The sequence below is a fragment of the Enhydra lutris genome, unplaced genomic scaffold, assembly GCF_002288905.1.
Source record: "Enhydra lutris kenyoni isolate GAN:26980312 unplaced genomic scaffold, ASM228890v2 scaffoldscaffold43, whole genome shotgun sequence".
Classification (NCBI taxonomy): domain Eukaryota; kingdom Metazoa; phylum Chordata; class Mammalia; order Carnivora; family Mustelidae; genus Enhydra; species Enhydra lutris.
The window spans coordinates 12,368,953-12,393,881 of NW_019154127.1; the positions used below are offsets into that span (position 1 = coordinate 12,368,953).

General features: G+C 59.6%; 1 protein-coding gene across 1 annotated transcript in view; it reads left to right on the top strand.

Moving 5' to 3' along the window:
- Positions 1–24,929, top strand: part of LOC111155676 (uromodulin like 1) — a 56,728-nt gene that overhangs the window by 27,436 nt on the left and 4,363 nt on the right. The window contains exons 10-21 of the mRNA XM_022515966.1: positions 279–498; positions 4,370–4,501; positions 4,942–5,484; positions 6,632–6,889; positions 8,662–8,774; positions 11,189–11,402; positions 13,649–13,786; positions 15,152–15,489; positions 19,952–20,097; positions 20,614–20,850; positions 21,082–21,241; positions 22,938–23,022. Of these exons, the coding sequence (XP_022371674.1) occupies positions 279–498; positions 4,370–4,501; positions 4,942–5,484; positions 6,632–6,889; positions 8,662–8,774; positions 11,189–11,402; positions 13,649–13,786; positions 15,152–15,489; positions 19,952–20,097; positions 20,614–20,850; positions 21,082–21,241; positions 22,938–23,022 (2,584 nt within the window). The remainder of the gene's footprint in view (positions 1–278; positions 499–4,369; positions 4,502–4,941; positions 5,485–6,631; positions 6,890–8,661; positions 8,775–11,188; positions 11,403–13,648; positions 13,787–15,151; positions 15,490–19,951; positions 20,098–20,613; positions 20,851–21,081; positions 21,242–22,937; positions 23,023–24,929) is intronic.

Consider the following 24,929-nt stretch of genomic DNA (forward strand, 5'->3'; position numbering starts at 1 on the left):
GATTTCCGGGCACACAGAGGGGACGGTGCGTCTCCTGCTCTGTGGTGGGGAACCCAGTTGTCGGTTTCCATGGATCCTCACAAAGCCCGACCTGGCCCGGCCTGGCTGTCCCAGGGGAGGTCTGACTGGGGTCCGGGGAGCCGGGGCATCTCTGTTTGCCCCAAGAGGCTGGCGGCTGGACACCTCTTCTTGGTTGCGAAGGGGACAGATTCTGTGCCCCGACCGTCGGTCCCATGGGAGGACGCTGATGGAGACATCTGTTGTCTCTTCTTGGCCAGGTTGAAAACTCCCTCCCGCCGGCACTGTCCGACCTGCACAGGAGAGGGAAGCTGAGGCTGCGGGTCGTCTCTCTCTGGGCCGGAAGCGTGGTGGTGACGCTCAGGCTGACGGTTCAGGACCCCGAGTTCCCCGTGGGAGTCTCCACGCTCGTCCCCATGCTCCCACCTCTGCTGGCCAGCACGGTGTTCCAGATCGACCCGCGGGGGACGCGCGTGCAAGGTCGGTTCCCCTCCACACCCAGGCCTGGCCTGGCCACGTTCTTTCAGGTGCACGTTTATTGTAAAAGGTTGATCAAGTGCACGAACCCGTTTCCTTACTCCGCGTTCCAGCGTGGGATTCAGAAGCCCGCCCACATCCCACACCTCCTTGCTATGGGTGGGAGAGGGACCCCAGCGCCCGGGAAGCTCACTCCCACAGATGGCCCGGAACGCAAGGTGGGGCGGACCCAGAGGACCCTGGAGGGGATGGGCACTGGGGGCTGACTCTGTGTCAGGGCCCAGCCCCACCACCACCACGCCACCTGCTCACGCAGGCGTCTAGTTCCTTGGCCCAAATGTTATGTAATTTTACTTGACGTTGCCTTGAGGCAGGAAGTCACAGATTGGGGGAGAGGGAGAGACCCGGAGACGGAGAGATAGGAGGGTGGGCGGAGACGGGGAGGAGAGAGAGTCAGAGATAGAGGTAGACAAGGGAGAAACAGAGATATAGACAGGGAGAGACAGAGATAGGGACAGAGATATGGAAATAGAGACAGGGGTAGAGACAGAGAGACAGAGACAGACAGAGACATAGAGGCAGAGACAGAGAGATAGTGAGATAGAGATAGACAGAGAGACAGAGAGTCAGAGAGATAGAGATGGAGGCATGGAAAGAGACAGAGACAGAGAGATAGAGGTAGAGACAAACAGAGATAGAGACAGAGAGACAGAGTGATAGAGACATGGAAAGAGACAGAGACAGAGTGAGAAAGAGACAGTGAGAGACACAGACACAGAGAGAGCCTGTTGACATGTATGGAAGTTCTTGCCACTCAAACCTGGGGACAAAACTCCACACAGCGAGAACTCCGGCAGCCTGCCTGGGGCCCCAGGGGTCCGAGAGTGAGCTGCCCTCTCCTTCGAGCTCGGTCACCTTCTGGCTTGCTGTTCCAACCTCCCCCCCGGCCCGAGGATGCAGGGAAGGAAGGCCGTGGGACGGTCACATCTGAAGTCAGGCCTGGAAGACCCTGCCCGCTTAGCCTGGGGGTCGCTCTGTCACTCACTCTCAGGGACGGAGAAGCCAGCGGTCCCCTGCACAGGGGACACCTGCTTACCTGGGCTCAGGGACGGCATGCAAGGAGGCATAGGGGCGCTCTGTGGGTGGGTCCTCAGCGGGCACCCCCAGGGCCCCCCTGAGACCAGGTCCGAGCCATCTCCAGGTGACCTAGCCAGTCCCTACATGCTGTTTCCCAGCCCTGTCCCTATGCATCAGGCACTGGGTGACACTGGATCTTAGCCAATGTGTTGAGTGGTAGCCCCCAAAAGAAACATCCACCTAGAACTTCAGACTTTGTTTGGAAGAGGGTCTTTGCAGATAAAATTAAGGTAAGGATCTGAGATCGTCCCGGATCAGGGGTTTCCAGCCCATCTAGAGGCTTGCGGGGACTGAGAAGTGACGCAGAGGGAGAGGAGGCACCTTTGTCATTCATGTTCTAGGGTTTTAGCAGGTCATGTTCTGTGTCCCCGTGAGGTTCCAGAAGCCTCTCCACAGTTAGGAGCCCCACAGGCTCTCACCCTGCAGGCTCCCTGCCCCATGGTGGTCTGTTTGCTGAGGAGCCCTTGTGGGAGGCCCTCCAGAGCCGGGACCCCTCTTCTGCCCAGTGATGGGCGGGGGGATGCCAGACCCCGTACAGGGTCTTCTGACCCAGTGACCGCTAGCTGCTGTCACCAGGGCAGGCAGGCACAGCCCCCACTCTGGCAGGTAGCCCAGACCCAGGTCCTCCCCAGAAGCGCCCCAGCCCCGCAGGCGGGGGCCTAGAGGAGAAGCACACACGAAGCGGCGGGAGCGCTGAGCCACAGGCCAGAAAGCCCCTCCTCTGTGGCTTGCATAGAAATGCTGTTGTTGGCGGCCTCGGAGCATTCCTGGTGACCGGGGGCTCTTGCCTGCCATGAGTCAACGCGTCCCAGCCGCGTGGGGGGTCACGTTATCATGACCTCAGCTTCTCCCCAAGGCCCATCTGTTGGGGAGGGAGTCACTGGGTGGCCACGTGCCCTTGGTCTTGCTCCAGGAGGGCGTGTCTCTCAGTCAGCGGCACCGGTTCCTAGGAACCGCACCCTCCGGGAGACCGCCCACCCTGGCCCCTGCAGCAGGGCTGGCGGGAGCAGAGCGCGGCCCCACGCGCAGGGCCCCTGCCCGAGTCCTCGGTGGGCACGTCCAGAAGGAGCCGATGCCACCTGGCAGCTCTCACCGCAAACCCGCCTCCTCCCTGTGAGCTCCGGATCCACCGGGCCTCGGGCTTTCATGCAGGACCCAGCAAAGCCACCGCAGCGGGACGTGGGCTTCCCTGCTGGCTGCGTGCGGGGAGCCGAGGCTCGGAGGTTCACCCTGACTGAAAATCGCCACCAGGTGTTCAGCGGCGGGAGCTCCGGTCTGGGCCGTGGGACCTGTGGTCTCCTCGGGTCCCCGCCGCCCGGCCAGCCTGGGCTCCGTCCCTGAACCTGCTCGAGCTGCCTGCAGGCTGGCAGGGGAAAGAGCTCCAGGGAGACGGGTCTGTGCAGGAGCCCTGGGCAGGGGTGGGGCGTGGGGGGGGTGACTGTCGCATCAGCTGCTGCGTCTGCTGGTCTCGGGGAGCTGTTTCCGTGAGCTTCCGTGAAGATCGCTGAAGCAAAACTGAGAACCACAACCGGAGCGGACGGCGCGTGCAGGCAGTTTTCTCTGAGCGAAGCTGAACACGTGCCCTGTCTTGACTTCAGTCGGGGCCAAGTCCGGGCTCCTCTGGCTCACCGAGCACGGGTCGGGCACTTCTGCCTACAGCTCCGGGGGGACCCGGTACAGAAGGGTGTGTGCACGGGCCACCCAGCCCACCCTGGGGGGTGACCAGCCTGCTCCACCAGCCGAGGTGACTCCGTTCCCTACCACCTGCTCCCCTGGGGCGTGTGGGACGGGCAGTGACCTGAACGATGGACCCTGGGGCATGGGAATGCCATCCCCCCAGCTGGAGATATTTATTCCTTAAGGTTTATCACATGTATTACACGTAGCCCCTTGTCAATCAGTGTCAAAACGCAGGAGACCATCTCATGTTTCCTTACGAGAGTGGGGGTGACAGTCCCCCGGGGGACCAGAAGAGGGGATTGGAGAAGGAGGGAGAAGGAAGGGAATGGGGGTCCCCGTGAGCCTAGTCTCAGTGTTTGGCTGATGCTGGTCCTGGCGGCTGCTGGTTGGAAATTCCTGGGCTGTGGTGCACGTGGTACTTGAGCAAGTGGGTAGGGGATGGGCGGCCCTGGGGGGTGGGGTTGACTCGCTTACCTAACCCTCTTCCTTGCTCAGCTCAGAAGGGTTCCCAGGGACATGGGACCTTTGGGATTCTCAGTGTCCCCGACCAGGAAGGAGGTGTTCGAGGGCCGTTCCTATCTGTGTCGCTGAAAGTCCGCGTTACACTTAACCAGACTCCCGTGGGCTCGGTCTCTTTTCTTTGCTGAAGTGCTAAGGGTTAGGGGTGTTGGTGCGTCACGGAGAAGGGCAAGTGTCCCTCCTTGGGGGCCTGGGGACAAAGAATAAACAAGAGAGGATTATATTCACACTTTTGGGTGCTAATTGCTCCAAAAGGAACCAAGAGTCCCTAATCTTTGCCCGTGAACCAGCCAGCCAGCAGTGAAGGTTGGCACAGGCAGGTGGGCTGTCTTGGGTCAGGGACAGGCTTCCGCGGACGGCTCTGCCCAGGGCCTGCCTCCCGGGGCCGCCGGATGCCAAGGGCACACCCCTGACTCCCACCTTCATCCCTCAGACTGTTTGCCGCTTGGGAAGAACTCTGCCCCGTTGCTGTTCTGTTTTCCCAGTAGCCCCCAGCCGTTTCTCACCGGCTCCTGATTCTCTTCCGCCCGCCCAGCAGATTGGGACGAGTGTGCAGAGGGACACGACTGCTCCCCCGCCGCCCAGTGCATCAACCTGGAGGGCTCCTACACCTGTCGGTGCACAACGGCCAGGGACGCCGACCCCTCCCGCGCTGGCCGGGCCTGCGAGGGTGCGCCCCTGCCCGGGGACCTGATATCCCATAGCCGTTCTAATGCCCACAGGTTGCTGTCCTACACGCTTTCCTTAGTCACGTAATGACTGCGGACAGTGGCCAGCACCGAGCCCTACGCTGAGCGCAGATCTAGAGAAACTGCTCGTTTGCACACGAGCCGGGGGTGTATCTGGGGCTCAGCAGCCTCCCAGCTGGTGCTCACTCGTGGCCCATCAGATAGGTCTCCTTTACCGAATGGAAAGGCCCTGCCTCCCCCTCTGAGAGCACGTGGGGGGCTGCAGACAGGGGCCCTGCTACATGTTCATAATCCCATAATCCCCAATGAGACAGCCCATGTCCCCACTTGGGGCCCACCTGGGGACCTCTCGCCCAAGGGGGGCATTGGGAGGGTTTTTGAACCAGATGTCCCCTCTGAGAGTGGACGTGTGTATCGGCAGGTGACGTGATGAACCCCGCGGAAGGTGACCTGCCTCTGGCAACAGGCGGAACAGCCCTTGGCCGGGAGACTCCCGCCTTGTGGCCCAGCCCTGGGCACCCCTGGGGCACCCCTGCTGCAGGCCAGACCCAGACCGCAGGGCCCCCACCCAGGAATGGGGGCAGCGGCGTGGTCAAGCAGGACAGGAACAGCACAGGGCAAGGCATGGACGAGATGCCCAGCGTGGCCCTAGGCCTGGTGACCGGCCAGTGGACAGCCAGCAGGACTCCCAGGACAATCCCCAGCTCCCCTCCTAGGACCGTGAAGGGCTTGCTGGACACCTCTGGATGGTTAGCAAGAAACTCCAGCATGGAACCGTCCTTCTGGCCCACCCCTAGCGAGGGCCCCACAGACCACATGGAGTGGCACACCAGTGTCCCCACTTGGAATACACCACCAGCGCCTCCGGGCCCCACAGAGCCACGCAACTTGGACTCTGGGCCCTCCATTCCCCCTGACCTGCCCTCAGCTCGCACTGCTGAGTCTCTGAAGCTTGCGGCCTGTGGTGAGTGCCTCGGGTGGCGTGTCCTGGGGCACGTGGGCCCTGAGGCCCCAGCACAATGGGAACTGTTGAGTTCCGGTTGGCAAAGGCTCACCCATCATTGAGTCAAAGACCTTTGCGAAGAGTCAGGGGCGTGGCTCACTGTATGGCCGGGCCAAGCGGGCAATGGCACAGCTGCATCCCTGCCGGTGGCTTCTGTCTTGTTAGGATGGGAACCTGGTCCCCGTGTGTTCTCTAGGCCTCTCCTCCCTGTCCCCAAGGCTTCTAGCCGCCCAGAGCAGAAGCAGGAAGTTGGGCATTGAGAGGGGGCAGGGTGGGGAGGGGGCGTGTGTCTTATCAAGCACTGTGGGACATCCCCCAGAAGTGTTGGACACCCCAACATCTCCACACTTCCCCTTGAGCACAGTCTCCCCGAGCCCAGTGTGAGCCCCCCGCTGTGTCGACCCCCAACAGTTGCGCTTATACCACACTGAGGGCTTAGCCCATTGCCAAGGTCCTGGGGCAGCACTGTGGGAGACAGTCCTGTGTAGGAAAGGGGCCTGGCCACACAGCTCCCACAGAGGAGGCCACGCTTGGCATCTCCGTGAGGCCACTGTGCTGGCCCAACCCTGGGCCGCGTGCAGACAGAACTAATGGTCAGATGTTGCTCCGTCAGTGTGTTCCCTCTGCTTAGCGGTATGGGTCCCAGGACAAGAATAAAGCCCCAGTAAGCCAGTGCTGTCGGGCACCCCCGGGATCACCCTGAAGGAACGACCCTGTAGCCAGCAGGGGCCACTTCTGCTGACCCCTGCATGTGTCTGCTAGGGGGTGGAGGAGCACCCCTTCTGGAAGAGCCACTCAGAATCTGCTCAGGACGTTTACTTTGGGGGAAGACCAGGGACCTCAGTGGCAGAGAGGACCCCATACTGGAAGGGGCAGGAGTGCTGTCCCAGTGAGTCTGGGGCTCAGGAGGGCTGTCTTGGGAGCAGGCACCGCACGCACGGCTAGCAGGAGGGGACTTCGTAGGACTTCCCTGGGCTGGCGTCCCCGGATGCCCTCTCGTGTCCCCGAGCGGTGTATCTGATGTTCACATTTGGTGAGGCCTCTCTGGTCCTCTCTCCTCCGAACTGGATTAATTTCAATCTTCTCGGTGTTTATGTCCCCTTCATAGTTCCCGGCCCCATTGAAAGGGTCACCGTCTCCGATGTGACCAGCACCAGCTTCCACGTGGCGTGGGCGGCGGATCTCGCCCTGCACCCCACTTTCCAGCTCACCCTGGTCCCCGCGCGGAGCCCCGCGGTGCACCTGGAGACCCGGAACGCGAGTCTGACGCTGTCGGGACTGGAGCCAGGCGTCCTGCACCTGGTGGAGATCACGGCCCAGGCCTGTGGGAGAGGAAGGGCCCGGGCCCGCCTGAAAGTGAGGACAGGTAACCGGTTTCAGAGGCACTCGTTGCTGCTTGTTCTTAAAAGGAGGGAACGGGCGTGAGAACGACTTTCAGCAGCACATTCAGCACAGAGGAGCGGCATTCCTTTGCCAGGGGCTGGGGTTCTGCTCTCTCGTCGGCCCAGGAATGCCTGACTCTGGTCCCACGGGGCTGGCTTGGGAAAGGCGCGGGGCAGACAGTGGGCAACGCGGGGACGCAAAGCGCTCAGGACTCTGCCGGTGGAGGGGACTGCCTCGGGAGACTCGGGTGGGCGGTGCCGGTGTGCTGAGTGTTCAGCAAGCTCTCTGGCTGGTCCCGCTCTCCGCAGACCGGGACTTGGCTTCTAGTACGGACCAATAGACACTGGGGAGTCAGACTGTTGGACAGCTCGGCTCTCACAGTCCTGATCGCTGTGCGTCCGGAGAAATCCCTCGTTTCTCCTCCTTTGCTCCCGTCATCCAGATGTTTTCCTGAATGTCTAACTTGCTCGAACAGCCGCGGACTGGCTGATGTTGCAAATGGGTCCTCAGACCTTGGGCAGCGGCCTCAGGGCTGATGGTAACGTTCTCCAAGGTGGGAGAAACAGCCCTTCGGGATGCCAGTAAGAAGAGCATAGGGCTTCTGTCTGTGTCCCTTGAAGTACGGATTTGCTGTGGGCTGGGAGATCAGAGGGAGGACGCTGTGCAAGGACGTCCTCTGGCAGGTTCATGGTGAGCCTCCGGAGAAGGGGTGGTCAGTGTCGGCCACCAGTCAGGTTGAGCCTGTGCTGGGCTCAGCATCTCTGTGGCCTTGGACTGTCTCACCCGCTGGAGGGAGAAGCCCCCTGTGGGCATGAGACTCATACCTGGGGCGGGTCTGTGTCCCTTTTCACCTGGACACCTATGCACCTGTCCCGCTCCTGGGGCTTTTAGACCAGGCTGCACACCAGTGCACCGGCCCTCTGGTGCTGTGACAGTAGGAATCCCAAGAATATGGCTTTGTGGGTCATCCAGCCATGCGTCCTGGGACGGCTTTGTGGTTTGTCCTAGGCCTGGGTGACAAGCCGTGGGGGCAGGACTCTGCCCTTGTCAGGAGAGCCTTGGCCTTTCCTCCACTGCCCAGAACACTGGGCACATAGCAGGTGCTTCACAGATATCTGGTGAAGGACTGAATGAGGTGGCCACCGTGCCGGACCCCAGGATGTGGCCTGGCAATGTCCCTGGGCCATGTTCTTGTCCCACAGCCTCCTGGAAGCCCCACATGGTGGGGACAGATGCTAATGGAGCAAGGATGGTCCTTAACACCGCAGAGAGACAGAGCTCTCGGGGGAGGGAGAAGAGGATAAGGACCTCTGGGCAGTCTGCTGTGGGCTGCGGGCTCTGACCATGGTGGGGCAGGGCCACCCCACGGCTTGGTTTGCCCAGGACAGCCAGGAGTACACCTGTGACATCCGTCAAATTAACGGATAGTGGCTCCTTTCACTCTCGAAGTCATCCCTGCTGGTAAATCACCTGGACGCCATGTGTGTGGAGCCGTCAGGGGTAGGGAGGAGCGCAGGGGGGCTGGCCTAGTTCCACAACCTCCAGAAGGTTCTGCCTCTGGACACAGACAGTGGACATCCTCTGGGGTCAGTGGGCTCTGTCTGTGCGTGCCGGGTGCCGTCTGCCTCGATGTGACCCTCTTTCTGGCCACCACGAAAATGTCACTATGGAGACGAGTCCCCAAATATATGATCCAACGCTTTTCCCGTCCCCTAATTGTCACCGCCACAGACGTGTTTGCTCTCCATTCTGCAGCGGCCCAGAAACTCAGAGGCCGAGTGAGAGTGGTGGACGTCAGCTACGTGGACGCCTTCCGTGACGCGAGCAGCCAGGAGTACCAGGACTTCCACAAGCGATTCCTGAGGATGGTGTGTCAGGAAACCGCCCCTTCCTTTTGGGACGCACCGAGGGGGGCGGGCAGAACCCAGTCACAGCCAAGCAGGACCTAGACCTGTAGGTGCTCGGGACCCCTCCCCTCCCGAGGAAGCTGGGTGCCCCCAGGGTCTGCCACGAGCCGCCTCAGCAGGGGGGAGCCTTGCCTGCCCCCGCCCCCCGGGCTGCATCCTCTTTGGCCCTGGTAGCTGGGGAGTGAGCCTCCTTCATCGACGGGGGACCCCGTGGGGCAGGAAGCCTCACGAAGGAAACGTTTTAAAAAACTGGCATCTTTTTCACATACCCTAAAATTCACGCTTCTGGCTTGGTGCCGTGGTTGAGGTCTTACTTATGAAATTGTGCAATGGTCATGGCTCATTCCAGAACGTTCCCATCACCCCCAAAAGGAGGCCCGGCCCGATCTCAGCAACCCTCCCTGCCCCCCGCCCCCGGCATCCCTGACCACGGCTCCTGTGCTCTGTCTGTGGCTCTGTCCGCCCTGCCGTCACCTGCGCCCAGAATCCCGCAGGAAGGGACCCTCATGCTTCGGGCTTCTACCTCCGAGCGGGCGTCAGCACGTCCACGGCTCGGCGGGACTTGGCCGCGCTCTGGGCAGGATGGCCCCACGGTGTGGCCGCACACATTCCCTCGCGGGGTGCACGGTGCGCGGGCGCTTGCGGTCCCGGCCAGCGCCAGCGGGGCTGCTGCGGCCTCCCTCGTCGTTCCGGGGCTGCCCCGTCCCACACGCGCTCGCAGAGAAGCGGCCCTGCCACAGGCAGTCCCGGCGGCCGCCCCGTGTTCCTCTCGGCTGGGGGTCGGATTCCCCTTTGACGCACGGACGGTGCCCTCGTCCCGACCCGCGCCGTCCAGTCTGGACCGTGGCCGTCTGGTCGGTTCCCGCGTTTCCTGGCTCCGGGGCTGAAGACCCGGTCGGGGGCTTGGCAGCGCCACCTGGAGGCGGAGCATGCGCACGGCAGCGCGCGGCCCCCGGAGTCCGCCCAGCCCAAGGGCAATACTAGCCCGTGAGAGGGGTCCTGCCGCCTCCAGGGAGTACCCCACTGGAGCTGGGACCCGGGATCTGGGGTCTGGGAGATCTGGGATCCGGGATCCTGCTCCCAGCCCAGTGCGCGGAGTCAAGAGTTGTTGCCGGTTCCGGGCTCTGGCCTCTTTGTTTCCGAGATGGTCACGTAGAATTTAACGAAGCATCAGTGCACAGAGCTCTGGGGGCACGTGTGGCAGCCCCACTTCCACTCCACTGCCTGCATGACCCCGTCCTCTCCAAACCGCGGCCTCGCTCTCCTGCTTCTGGAGACGGTTGTCGGTTTGTCTGGAGTTCGGGATAGCAAATAACTGTGCAACATGTCACAGAGCTAGGACTTGAGGACACGTTTCGGGAGATTATGGGTTCACGGGACGCTGTGTCCCTTGTCACTTCTTCACGGGGGCCTGGAACTTTGCTTTGAGATGGATTTGAAATGCAACCCAAAATGTCTTTAGCCCAAGCCCGTAACAGATCCCTCTCTGGAAGTCCCAGGCAGAAAAAGAGAGACAGACAGAAGGACAGAGAGAGACAGACAGACAGAGAAGAGCCAGCTATCTCTGTGTGATCCCTGTGTGACGGCCCAGGCGGCCATGGGTGACAGCGGATTTGCTCACAGCTGTCCCAACACCAGGGAGTGAATCCATGAGCCTGTGCCTTGAGCCACCCACCTCCGGGGTCCAGATAAGGACAAGGTTTTCTGTGCGGCCGGACCCTGGAGGTGCTCTTTTCCACAGAAGACTCGGGCTGTGTGGACTGCTTAAAGCCACAACAGCCGTGTGTCTCTCTGGGCATTCTGGCCGCGAGGGCCAGGAAAACCCCACAGCGTGCGAGGCAGGTTCTGATCAAGGTGGCAGAGTAGAAAGCCGGGCGGGAGCTGCCTGTCCCTGCAGGAAGGCTCACAGGGAAGCCGTTTCGGGGAAGGAGGTGAGAAGGGGATGGGAGCTGTTCTGTAGGATCAAGAGTAGGGGGACAGTTCTAGAAAACACACAGTGAGAGAGAGGTGTCCCCCCACGATCACCCGCCCAGCCCCCATCCTCCATGGCCGTGCGCTGAGAGTAGTAGATTCTAAATGCCGTCCCGAGCCCCCCTCAGGGAATGTGTCCCCCCAGGATAGGGCTGTCGCATCTTGCCTGCACTGGCCAGCAGACGTGCCCTCAGGGTGGCGGGGAGGGAACGGGACTCTCCCCAGGGCCTCAGGACCCACCGGCACTCATGCTGGGCTTCGGACACAGAACACAGGCCTGGGCCCAGAACTGACAATTGGCTTTGTCCCTTTTGCTGCTGGCCAGACTCCCAGGAGCCGCCCCTTGGGTCAGGGCCCAGCTTCCTCTCGGTGGGCGGCTCTTTTCACATGCGGTCTCTCCAAAGGTGCAGGCGTCCTTGCCGGCCGCCATGCTCCGGCTCGTGGACAGTGGCGGGGTCCAGATGGAGGTGACCGGCGTCACCAATGGCAGCGTCGTGGTGGAGTTTAACCTGCTGATCACCGCAGACGTGGATGTCCGCGAGGTGTCCGCCGCGTTCCTCATGGCTTTTCAGAACGCGTCTCTGCTGGAGGTGGCCGGAGGGGACACCTTCATCCAGGGTAGGTGGAGGCTGGGCCACCCGGAGACTCACTGTGTCTGAAAGAGAGGTGGACAGAGCCTGCCTTCTGCTTTCCTTTGGAAGATGTCATCCCCAGTGCCTTCTCTCTGGGTCCCCAGGCGGGAGGTAAAAGCCGGGAGCCGACAGGACCCTCAGCTCTCTTACCGCTTCTGTGTAGTTTCTGAAGGTTTAGGGGCTGGAAACGTCTGGCTCGTGGCTGTACAGATGCCCGGAGATGCTGTCTCCCTTCCAGCAGCTGTGCCCTGCCCTGGGCCTCCTCGGCCACCACGTGACCGGGCTGGGGACACACTTGTCTCTCCCTGCAGCCACACTTCCTCCCAAGCACAGTTTCCAGGGAGATCCTGCTAAAAATAATGGAAAAGAAAAGCAGGGAGAGAAGGCGATTTACATTTTTCTCTCAAGTCATAGTCATCCGCTGGAGCCGTCGGAACCCAATGCCACAAACGGGGCGGTTTCCGCAGCACACGTGTAGTTCTCGGCCCTGGAGGCCGGACGTCCAGGATCCAGGGGCTGGCTGGTTTGTTTTCTGTGGCGAGCCTCTCCCTGTCGTGTGGACAGAGCCTCCTCACTCTGGCCTCTCCCCTGGGTGCGCACAGAGCCCTGGTGCCCCCGCTTAGAAGGGTCCCACTTTATGGGCTCATTTAGCCTCAATTACCTTCTCAACACCCCATCTGCAAATACGGTCACAGTAGCAGCTGGGGCTTCAACGTACGCATTTTTTAAAAAGATTTTATTTATTATGTAATGGAGCAAGTACAAGCAGGGGGAGGGGCAGAGGGAGAAGCAGGATCCCTGCTGAGCAAGGAGCCCGACATGGGACTCGATCCCAGGACACTGGGATCATGATCTGAGCCGAAGGCTGATGCCCAACCCACTGAGCCCCCCAGGAACCCCAACATATGCATTTTGGGGGCACAATTCTGTTCATAGCACGTAGCATACTTGAAAATAAACGACAAAAAACTTAGAGTTACGTGCACAAAAACAATCAGAGATCATATACGTTACTCTTCTGGTTTGGGGAATGAGAAGGGCTTTCTAAGTTAAAAATAGAAGACAAGCCCACAGAGGCAAAGGCTAAAATAGTTGACTCCATAAAATGTTACTTTTATATTATACAAAATAAAGACCCCATTGTGAAGAAAGTAACACCCCAAACATCGCTTGAATAACGTGAAGAGTTACATCCCTGTAGAGGGAGGGACCCCCACATGTCAATAATAAGGGCAAGAACCAGGGCGCCTGGATGTCTTAGTGGGTTAAAGCCTCTGCCTTCAGCTCAGGTCACGATCCCAGGGTCCTGGGATCGAGTCCTCTGTTGGGCTCCTTGCTCAGCGGGGATCCTGCTTCCTCCTCTCTCTCTCTGCCTGCCTCTCTGCCTACTGGTGATCTCTGTCTGTCAAATAAATAAAATAAAATCTTAAAAAAAAAATAAGGGCAAGAACCTGCATGATCTTTAGGACGGAGATAAATGCAGGCCAGACTGAGCCGACGACGGAGGACGGAAGAAACGCAGATGAGTGGCTGAGAGTAACAAGCATGGATGTTCGCACTGAAATGGCCCACGCATGTCCCTCTGGGGGCAGTGGGGCTCTAGCCAGAAGCACTGGAGACAGCAGAGTGGGCCGAGGCGGGCTTCGGGTGCGAACAGGATTTGCTCTGCTTCCTGGAAATCGGTCTGACGACGCTCACTGAGAAGATCCCGGCAGGACTTCGGCCTACAGAAGTCGACCTCGGCTGGGACCGTACCTTATACACAAAGACCCCCACCCTCCGTCTTGCTTGAGAAGCAGAAGTTTGCAAGCGGCTGATGGTCCCACAGAGAAATCAGGCGGACTGAGTCAGAGTAGCTCAGCGTAGAGACCAAAGCAAGCGGGGCAGAGGGCCTTCTGCGGGGACGGGCTTGCCTCGGAGGTGTCTGGGCCCGAGGCCAGCGGCTGCGGCTGGGGCTGGCAGCCTGCTTGTCCCCCAATGAGCTGCTCTGCTGTCCTGCCCAGCACCCTGGGGACCAAGAACCCTCCTTCCCCCAGCGGTCCCCACAGACGTCTGGACACTGGCCAGAAGCAGGTGCCTCCCTATCTCCTGAACTCCCCAGAACCGGGCAGCTTTGCCGTCACTCCGTAATTTTCAACTCCGCGGCCCGACATCCGGCATGGGGGGAGCCGTGTGGCGCTCAGGCCCCGCGACCCTGTGACCGTGTCCTGTCTTCATTCTGATGTCGCGCAGATTACGACGAGTGTGAGAACCAGGAGCACGACTGTGAGCCGGGCACCTCCTGCCGCAACACTCTGGGCTCCTTCATCTGCAGCTGCGTGGGCGGCGCCCCCCGCTCCTCCCCGGAATATTCTGGAAGACCCTGTGAAAGTGAGATTCCCGTAATCCCTTTTCTGAGACTCTGTTCGGTAATCTGTTCTCTTAAGGATGTTTGTTCACAAAGTGCTCCCTGTCCTAACGAGGGCTGCATGTTTTTATGTCCCGGACTGGTTTTCTAACATGTGTGCCTGTGTGCACACGTATGTGCCCCCTCACGCTCTCCCGTGCGTCTCCAGCCTCCTGGACAACACCGCTTGTCTCCAAGTGCCCCTGATAAGAAAGGACACACGTAAGGTCGGCTGTGTTCTCTCCCATTCTAGAAGTTGACCTGCAGAACCTACAGCCCATGTGAGAAGCAACACGTGGGAAGTGTTTCTGCTCGGCCCCTTCTCCCCACCTGGAGCTTTTCCTGTTAAATGGGGCCTCGGTGGATTCGACATTGACCCTGAGGGGACCCCTCCATCCAGGGATCTGCGGTCTAGCGGATCGAGACAGATGTTTATACAAGTAAACATCTGTCACTGGGAATATGGAATGTTCTGCTTGAGGTAGAAGCAGGAGGCTCGGGGGGACTGAGTGGCAGCAGCCCCATGAGTGTGGTCGAGGGGTCTTCCTGCAAGAGGTGTCTTAGAGCCATTCTTAAAGGCCAGCGAGGACAGCACTAGGCAGTGGGTGCTGGGTCCATGCAGCCGTGCGAACAGAGCTCCTGATGGTGCGCCTGGCCCGGGTGCACTCTGGGCTGGCGGAAGCGTGGGTGCCCTCAGGAGATGGGTGGGAGGGAGGGGGAGCCAGCTGCCAAGAAGTAGCAGAGGCCGGTTGAGAAGGCGATGAACGCCACAGGCCGGGGTTTGGACCGCATCCTGGAGACGAGGGAGCTAGGCGAGGGGACAGAGCCGTGGGCAAGCCCCACCTTGAGAGAAGAGAAGACAGGTGCCAGGGTGGCAGGGGTTGGGGCTGGGCCCAGGGAGCAGGCTGGGCTGTGGTCCGGTGGAGGTTGAAGCCATGCTTTGGGGGAAGCGGGACACTGGACCCAGAGCTAGGGACTCGGGATCCTGAGAATAAACGTCATTAACCCACCTTAGAGACTAGAGGGCTTGTCGCAGCAAGTGCGCGGGCTTGGCCCACACCTGGGAGTGTCAGCCTGGGAGAGTCCGGGGGGCAGACGGCACCTTGGTTTCCTGGCTCACGGGAGCCCCCGGCAAGCCCAGCCTGGCTGCGCTGGAGGCTGGCAGGAACGTGCGACAGGTGCCTGTGTGTGGCCGTGGGCGGAATGTTCAGTCCTGGCACGCGATGCTCTTCCCATCTGACCTCCCCTCACCCCTGCGTCCCCTCCCCCCGTGCGCGCCGCACAGTCCAGGCTTGGGCAGCAAACCCCAAACACAGACCCAGCCTTGGGTTTCATCTTGTGCCTTGCAGATGACTCTCCCAGCAACACGACCCAGGCCCCCGGCCCCTCTCTGGTCCCGGGCCTGGAGCAGCTTCCCACCCCAGCAGGAACCAGGGCTGCCTCTGTGCCAGGGACCAGCCAGGGCCCCCAGGAGCCACCGCAGCGGCTGAGCCTGACTGAGGCGGTCAGGGTGCTCTGCGAGATTGAGAAGGTGGCCATCACCATCCAGAGACGTTTCCTGCAGCAGGAGTCCATCCCCGAGTCCTCCCTGTACCTGGGACACCCATCCTGCAACGTCAGCGACCACAACAGCACTCATGTGCTCCTGGTGGCCGGGTGGAGTGAGTGCGGGACCGTCGTGCAAAGCGTAAGGGCTGGGGGGCCGGGTTCGGGGGCATGTGGGCGGGGCAGTACGTCCAGCATCAGAGGCACCAGATGGGGGTGGCACAACTGTCCCAGGGGACCAGGGAAGACTTTGCACCCCAGGGTCTCTGACTCAAAGTGGGAGACCCAAGAAAGGAGGGGACAGGATAGGGCCAGTTCTCACCAGGGACCAGACTGTGCCCTGGAATCAGGGGGAGTTTTGAGCTCTGCCTGTGGGATTCTGGTGCAAAGGGCCTGGGCTCAACCTCAGGGCTTAAAGACGACTTCCAGTGACTCTGAAGCATGGGCAGGATAGACAGCCAGTAGGAGAGGAAAAAGGCAGGAAGGTGGCTGCAGGGGTGCATATGTCTGAGAACGTTCATGTGTGTGAGTGAGTGTGTGCGTGTTTGTGCACACTGGGCAAGCGGCTGGTGTGATCAGAAGGACCTGGGCCGAGGCATCGTGGCCTGTGAATGGTTATCTTCACCAGAGTCCTCGACAGGCTCGGGGTCCTCCCTCTGCCCGCACAGAGGGGAGCCCAGTTAGGGCCGGCTGGTGGTGTTTCCTGTCTCCCCTGTGATCTGCCCTGGTCTGCGGTACCCCTGCACCCTGTGTGCTGCGTGGACAGGCTCCAGGCCCTGGTTCTTCCCAGCCTGGCTCAGGGCCACAGTTAACGCTCCCGTGTCTCTCTTGCCTCCCTCCCCACTGCACTGTGTGCGCTGAGCTGCAGGAGGAGGACGCCAGTGTCCTCTGGGCACCCTGCCTCACTGGACGTGGGGGGACAGGGCAGCGCTGAGCATGGTGGCACCCTGAGAAACGGGCACCCCTGGGACAGGATGTGCGGAAACTGACATGGTCCCCAGATGTGTGCGGAGAGGACTGTGTGCACAGCCAGGGGATACGTGACAGTGGCTGGTGAGGGGGGCAGAAAGCTGGGGGTGTGACCAGGTGGAAGGTGTCTGCATGGTTCTGGGAGGCAGGGCCCTGGGTTGGGGGGTGTGCATGGAAGGGGCTGGTGTTGTCAGGGGGGCTGGGAGACAGTCAGCAGAGGGGCTGGCGTGGCAGTGAGGACAGGGAGGTTGTCCTCCTTAGCTAAGTTGGTCCACTGGGCAGGGACTCAGGAACACGGACTTCAGCCCCTAAGAACCTTGTGACAGCAGTTGGAGGCCTTGTTTCCTACAACAAGGTGGGGAAGCGCCGCCCCATGGACCCGCGGGCTGGTGTTCTGAGCCCCTGGTGACGGTTAGGTCCTGGGATGCACGTTTCACCAACGGGACCTGGAGGGTCAGCAAGGTCAGCGGGAGTCAGGGTGTCCCTGCCTCCAAGGACCGGCCTTGTGGCTTCTGCGACTCTGCCTTTCCAGGGGCCTTGCAGGGTACAGGGAGGGCAAAGGTCCCTGCACTCAGATGCTTCGGTTTGGAGCCTGGTCCTTGCTCCGCGTGGGGACACGTGGGTCCCAGGGCATGGTCTGGGCTCAATGACAGATAACACGGCAGGTGAGGGGCAGGTGAGCTGGGGGCCAGGTACTAGGGCTGCGGGGTCAGTGTGCACATGGACCTGTGGGGGATGGGCAGCTGCGGGGTCAGCAGGCACATGGAGCTGTGGGGGACCATGGCAGGGCGGTGCACTTGCACAGTGGGTCTGCTTGCTTCTCTCCAGTATGATTCCATCCTCCTCAGGGGTCCTGGGTTGATGGGGCCACCAGGATGTCCCCAGTGACCACAGAGCCTTTGTCAGCCCCCCTCCCACCCTCCAACCAGCACAACTTAAACGTGGCCCTGGGGCTTCCTTCTCTTTCTTACGGATTCCTCAGACTCACATGGACGCGGGCTGCGTGGACAGGGACAGCAGCTTCTTGGGGGCTTCAGTGCGGAACCCCAAAGCCCCGAGTCAGCCGTGGGCTGGAGGGCGGGCATGGGCAGGGCAGCCCTCGAGGGTCTCAGGTCCCAGTGAGCACACTGCAGGCTCGCAGACCAGAGTGAACGGTGCGGGAAACGACATGGTCAGTGCCGTCGCGCCGTGCGGGGTGAGTGTCCTACCGATGGCCGGGGTCCCAGGCGGGCCAGCGCCCTGGCTCTCTGCCTCTGTTTCCCCGAGCTGCACAGACACGACGGCTCCACCTGTTACCTTCAGTGGGGCTCAGGGCCTGTTCAGAGCGGAGGGAAATGCATCTCGGGTGAGTCATCCCAGCCCCGGAATCCACAAGAGTTCTTGATGTTTTTGGTACTTGCCAAAACCTAAGATTCTCCAAACACGGACTTACACAAACACGATGGAATATGTACAGTTAGCAGGTTCCGCCGCCTCCTCCTCTTTCCTTATTTTGGGGGGGGGGTGGTTAAGCAGTTTAAATTGTACTGACCTCCTGATTTTTTAGAAGCTAAATCCAAGGCTTTAAGCCCCGCCCCCAAGTCTGACGTGCTGTGAGCTGATCGTGCAGACGATGCTCAGAGACACAGTGGTCCGTGCCCCAGAAGATTCACCAACGTCCGCGGTCATCTTCCCAAATTCTACGGAGACAGCGGGGAGCTGGCCAGGGTGTCTGAGGCTCTTCCCAAAGCAGTTTTCAAAGGCACTGAATGACACAGTGAGCACGTACCCTGGCTGGGGTGCCCGGGGCACAGCCCATCGGACACTTGACGCCACGTCGGTTACGACTCTACACCCCCAGGAGCTTCTGCTTCTCAGCTGGAAGGAGCCGCCGGACCTACAAACATCATGTAGATCGATAACCGTTCCAGAGTACGGAGGGGCAGATAGAAGCAAACACAGAGATAGGTGCAAATGCCAAAGTGTTTCCACGCTTTCGTCTTTGGATAATGCAATCTAGAACGCAGGCAAGTTTGTTCCCCGAAGCTAAGGCGTCACTAGTCCCTACGAAGGAAAATGAGCTCCAAGAATTCACGTGGGTTTCAGTAATTCTAATTTCACCATTTATACAAAAACCTAGAGACAGCAATAATACCCAGCAGCTTCCGATATAAGCTAATGGTTTTGGATGTTGTCCATTTACTGGGGCTTGCATGGGTCTGTGTCACAGACACACAAGGGAAAACACACTTGCTGTAATTTCTCATAAACGAGCAAGAAGGAAGGAGTCAGTGTGGGAGCCGGAGATGCAGAGGAGCACCGAAAACGGCTTCGCCGCAGGGACTTCAGTCCAGAACCCTCCGCCAGCAGCCACTCCCCCTCGCGCTCCTGCGAACTTTGCACCACCCGTGACCCACTCCTGCCAGAGCCCGACTGGCCCCTGGATTCCACGTCTCTACCAGATCTGTGGGTCCCATCAGCACAGCTGGTCTCCAAGTGTCTATTTTCAGCCATCGTTCCCTGGCAGGCTCTCCATGACCAGACGCACTGCTGGCCACGCCACGTCTGTGGGCTCCTGCTTCCGTGGCTGTGCGGTTCCGTGGACGCTCCCGGATGCGGCTTCTCAGCGTGATGTTTCAGCCGTACCCCTGCTTCCTCTTCGTGGACGGTCGGCTTGTCTGTTCACAGTCCCCCCGTCTCTCGTCTACTCCTGAGACGCCAAGGCCGGTGACTAGCCAAGGCCACGCCACGCCCACCACGATGCACCAGCCACCAGCCGTCTGCAGCTGCCCTTGGCCAGCGCCGGGCCACGTCCTAGTGACAGCGTAGGAGGTGCCTGTGAAGGGACGCTGACCTTGGGAAGCCCACCACGATCCAGCTCCAAGCCACGAGCAAGCAAAACACCGCGAACGATTGTCACTTCAGGCGTTTGTTCCAACGACAGCCTTGGCTCAGCTCCAGTGTGACGAGGGTGGTTTTCACAGAAGTGTCCATCCCCTCCTACCTGCTGTCCACGGAGCACATCGGGCAGCTGCCCGCCCCAGGCTCTCCGGCTCTGTTCTGGGATCTGGAGAAACTCCGGAACTCTCGCGTGCTTAGTCTCTGTGCTTGGTCTACAGGCCTCACTTCATGCACAGGAACGGGCTCAGCCTTGTTCCCTGGGGGCTCATGCACTCCCACGCCCCGAGTCCCTGTCACAATGACCGTCCCTCTCTGGGGCTTGGACTCGGGCTCCTTATTCTCCGCTCAGATGATGGTGTGGGGAGAGAAATCTGGTGGTCCCATGCAGACTTCAACCCCATGATTTTAGCTCGATTTCTTTGGGGAGGGTCTTGCGCTCTCACTTTCAGAAATGTGCTCGGGGATTGTTTGGGGAGGAACCCCATCCGTCATTTGGGGGTATCAGCTGGTCCGGTTTGCCTCTGGTTCTCCTCTGATGGGGAAAACGGGCAAAGGACACAGGCGAAATCAGGGGTCAGCACTTGACATGCTCTTTGGCATTTGATGTTGGGAAAAGATGGTCAGAGCGTTCATATTTGGGGACAACCTTTAGGGAAGAGCCACCCCTCCCCCGACACCCAGAACCGTGGTCTGCTGGCATGCTGGGGGCGGGGCTGCTGGGGTCCGGGAGCGCACTGATGCCCGTTTGTGTTCAGAACATGACGAGTACGGTGGTGAGGACCACTCTGAGGAACGACCTGTCCCCCGACGCCATCATCCACCACCTGAAGATCCTGAGCCCCATCCATTGTGCCTTCCAGAATGACCTCCTGACGTCATCGGGTTACACCCCGGAGTGGGGGTGAGTGCAGAGGTCCTGTCGCCCTTCCCCAGCTCGCTCTCCCCCTAGCGCCTTTGCTTTGGATTTCTTTAGGGTTTCAATCACTTGAGGACCCTTTTGTGAGACTGACAGTGGCCAGACTTGGTTAGGAACTACCAGTTCCCCTAACTGTTGTCTTCACTTCCAAACCTGGACCAACCAAAGAAAGCCAGTGTGCGCCCTAGCCAGTCACAGGGGACGCCCCAGTCCTGGTGAGCCCGCCCATGGCTTCCCCGTGACCATGCCTCACCGGCCGTCTGGGGACTCTCTGTACCACTGGGAAGCCGACCCCCACCCCGTCTGTCCTCAAGTCTCCTCCAGACCCACCTCCAGGGGCTGACACCCCACTCCAGGCGGCTCAGAACAGCCAGCCTTTCTTTGCCGGGTCCCGCTGGTGGTCTGCCTTTACTTCCTCTTCCTCTGGGGTTGCTTTCTGGGGAGCAATGGGAAGGGGCGGGGTCACAGAAGTGCACTTGCCGAACCCACCTGCTCTGGCAGGGTTTACACCATTATCGAGGACCTCCACGGCTCTGGTAATTTTGTCACCGAGATGCAGCTGTTTATTGGGGACTCCCCTATACCCCGGAATTACACTGTGTCCGCCAGCGACGACATCAAGATCGAGGTGGGGCTCTATAACCAGAACAGCAACCTCAAGGTGGTCCTGACCGAGTGCTGGGCGACACCATCCAGCAACGCCAGGGACCCGGTCATGTTCGTCTTCATCAACGACAGGTGGGTGCTGGCTGTGGGCTGCTCGGGGGCCTCTGAGTTCCCAGACCCTCACGGAGAGGCGGGCCTGGGTTTTCAGTGATGCCCGAGTCTCGGGGGACTGGGAGACCTGGCGGTCCCTGCCTCCCACGCACAGCGCGGATGGTGTGTGTGCAGGGGAAGCCTGACCGGGAACGGGATGGGGTGCAGAGGGGGCGGCTCCTGACCAGTGAGTCCCGGTCCCTCGCTTCCCAGCTGCCCCATCCCCAACACACACACGCACGTGATCGAGAACGGGGATTCCAGCAAGGCCCAGTTTAAGCTGAAAATCTTCTCCTTCATCAACAACTCCATCGTCTACCTGCACTGCCGGCTCCGCATCTGCATGGACTCCCCTGGGACCACATGCAAAATAGTAGGTGTTGCGCTTTCCCGAACTTGTGCCTGGACTCGCATCCCTGTGGCTCTGAGGAGGGTCGCTCCGTTAGCTGAGGCCCAGGGCTGGGGTGGCTCCGGGGCCCAACTTTTGGGAGGAGACACGGGGCCCTACAGCCTGAGCCCCATAAAGGCAGAAAAGGAGGTGTGGGCGGCGGGCAGCTCACGAGTGGGCGGGTGGGCGGTCCATGTGGTTGTGGCTAAGCTGCCTCCGCCTGGAGGCCGTGCCACCTGCTGGTCATCACAGCACACCCCAGGCTGCCCCTGGGGCTGCGGGGCTTCTCTTCTCTGAGGAGAATGCATATCTGAGTGTAAACACGGTCCTTTAATTTCATATTATTTTTAGCAGCATGGACGGAACGCTGTTGAATCCCAGCCACTGCGATACTGCATAGGAGGGTTTCCCCCTCTGTTCATCCTCCACACCGGGATCTTGAATAATTCTATATTCTCATTTCCTTAGCTGTTTAACTGTGAAATGACGCTTTGTGGTCCTGAGGTGTGAAAGCCGTTCACACCAGACAAGTGCGTCACGGACGTTGTCTGTGCCGAGGACAGTGTAGAGAGCTCTGCTGGCCCCTGGTTCAGCGGCTGCGTGTGTGTCTGTCTTCCGGGGGCCGGGATCGTTCCTGCGCGGCTCGCAGAACCCTGCGGCCTCCCTCGGTGACCAGCCCCCAAGCAGCCTCAGGACATGCAGAGGAGAAGAACAGATTTTGTTGATGTCACTTTGTCTCATCCCGTAGACCTTGCAGAAAAAAGGACTGAAAGGCGCACAGACCCCAGGATGACCGCCGGCTAAGGGTGGCCAGGGGCATGCACCTGCTCTAAAGTCTGTCCAAAATACGAAGGGTATTAGTCGTCACAATGACCTCTGTGAGGAGTTGCAAGTCCCCAGAGTTTTTATGATACGGCTCTACACAGTCCCTTCCACATCCCCAGAGGAAGGCTGTCGTGCTGGTGTCCTTGGCTGTGAGCACAGGGCACCACGGGGCGGCTGAGGCAGCAGGACTGCATCCTCTGAGGGGCTGTGGCAGGACCGGTTCTCCCAGAGGCCAGAGGGAAACTCATTCCAGGCTCTGTCTTTGGCGCGGAGACACCGGCTTCTCCCTGTGTCTTCGCAGCTTCCCTCTGTGCATGTCTGTGTTCAACCTCCCCTTTTCACAAGGACACAGCTGGGTAGGACTGGGACCCACCCCAATGACCTCACTTTAACTTCATCTGCAAAGACTGTGTTTCCAAATAAGGTCCCATCTGCAGGTGCTGGGGGCCAGGGCGTCAACATCGTTTAGGGGGACATAGAGCAGGTGTATGGTGAGCGGGTCCCACCACATCCCTGAAGCTGTCTGCGAGGCAGAGTGTGGAAAGGAGCAAGCGGCTGTGGCAGGCCATGGAGAAGGCCAAGGAGACGCAGAGCTGACAGAGGGCCCGAGGGGCCCAGGGGTCTGGGGTTGGAGATGGTTCAGCCGGTGTTCTCTCGAAGCTGGCTTCTTCCAGCCCTGGCTACCCACCATCCCTCCCGTCGCACCGGCAGAGCCCTGTGGTCCTGGTGGTCCAGGCCCCTCGTCCCCTTCCGGGGGATCATCCGGATCAGAGTCTTACCCGACAGTGACCACGTTTCTCAGAGCTGATGAGTTCCGTTCAACTAACTGGAAGTTTCCCTCATTTCAAAACAACAGAATTGTGATGACGTCCGGTCCCCAAGAAGTCGGGAAGCGTCTACAACACACCAGACGTCCTGGGGACCCCTCATTCGGTCTGAAGGTGAGTTGGTGACTCGGTTGAGTCAGTTAAAGGAAAGATGGAACTGGGTTCCGTCTCCCCCGCGTGTGAATCTGCCTGCCGCGACCAGGAGCCACGGGCCAGGACGCTCTGTAGACCCATCACAGCAGACACAGCAGCTGGGTTCATGGAGAGCCCCGATTCCAGCCTCTGCAAGCAGAGTGGGGCCGGCCCTTCCCAGGAGCCCCAGGCAGGAGGAGCCCTCACGGTCCTCAGGTCCCCACGCTGCTGCGGAAGGAACGGCGGCGCTGCAGGAAGTCAGCTCGCTCTTGGACAAAGCGGTATTTTGAATTGCATCCCACGAAACCGGTAAAGTTTCCTGACGTGGGATTGATACACCATGTGGGTTGTGGAGGGAGGAAGGCGGGCTGCACCAGGTCGGGTTCCGTGTGTATGCACGTGCATGTGTGTATGCGTGTACCAGTGTGCGCACACACGAGAAACCTCTTTATTCTGGGCTTGGCTACAGCAGAAGATGCAAAAAACAAACAAACAAACAAAAAAACGGCCTGGCTTTCTCCCTTGGTATAAAGCTCCCACCAGTCCATGACATCCCGTGCGATTCCAAAGGCCACCATCACCTTTCCAGAAAAGCATTTTATTTCCTTTGAGATCCATTTTATTGTTGTTGTTGTTTCTTTTAATCGGATGGGGGAAATGGTGTGCTCTGGATATTAAGACAGAAACCACTAGCTGTGTCCCACCATCTGTCCTCCTCCCTCATAGTCGTGGAACCCCCGGGCTTTCGCTGGCAGGTGGCTGTTGGGGATAAATGCTGTCATTCCCAGCCAGCCTGACAGCCCAGTGTGGCCGTGTGAGTAAGTTCTGGCCAATGAGATGCAAACAGGAGGTGGAGTGACAGTTCCCGCAGGGCTGCCCCTCACGTGTCCCTTTCTTCCTCTAGCCTGGTGGGCACAGGGGTGGGGTGGGGAAGGCTGCAGTCCTCTGCCTGGCAGACCCTAAAGGCCTTGGGGACAGGAGCTGGAAGGAGCCCCATTCCCAAAGACACCACAGAGCGAGTGTGCCAGCCCAGGCCTCCGACCTCCAAGTTTTGTGCCGGAAAGAAAGAAACTTCTATGATCTTGGTTTCTGCTACTTTAGTTTTTCTCCTTTTGTAGCTCCTTTTTTGTTGTTTTCTTCCCTGACTTTGGTGGCCCTCCTTGCCTCTCTGTATCTTCCTGCACAAGACCTTCAGGGTCTTGGATGTGGGGTCTGAGCCTGGGTCTGAGTCTGTTCAGGGCTTGGGAAGGAAGCTGAGGGAGCAGGAAGAGGGAAGGAGGGCCTCTTGGCTGGTGATTCCAACGGCTGCTTCTCATCCAAAGTATTTGTGAAATTTAAAAGATTCCAGGTTTGGGGACCTACTGATGGTGCGTTTCTGGAGCTGGGCTCCAGGTTCTGGGGTCTGCACTGGTCATCAGGGGGTTACAGGGCCCATCCTAGAACTGCGTGTTTCTTTTACCCTCTTCATTTTCTCAAACTTCTAAGGAGAACTGGTGGACCAGGTGGTCCTAATATGCATTTTCATTGATAGAAATGGGACTTCTATTTATACACAAATAGTATAGATAATGTCAAAACTGCTGGAGTGGAAAAAGCACTGGGCTTGCAGTTAAGAGAACTAAGTTTGAATATAGTGCTTCTAGATGTGTGGTCTTGGGAAAATTACTGATTCTTCTGGATCCAAACCATCCTTCCATCGTTCCTCCATCCATCCACCCATCCATTCATTCAGGTATCTATCCATCCCTCCATCCATCCATCCACCCACCCATCCTCCCACCCACACACCCACCCACCCATCCATTCATCCAGGTATTTAACCATCCACCCATCCGTCCATCCTTCCACCCATCCATCATTCCTCCATCCATCCATCCACCCACCCATCC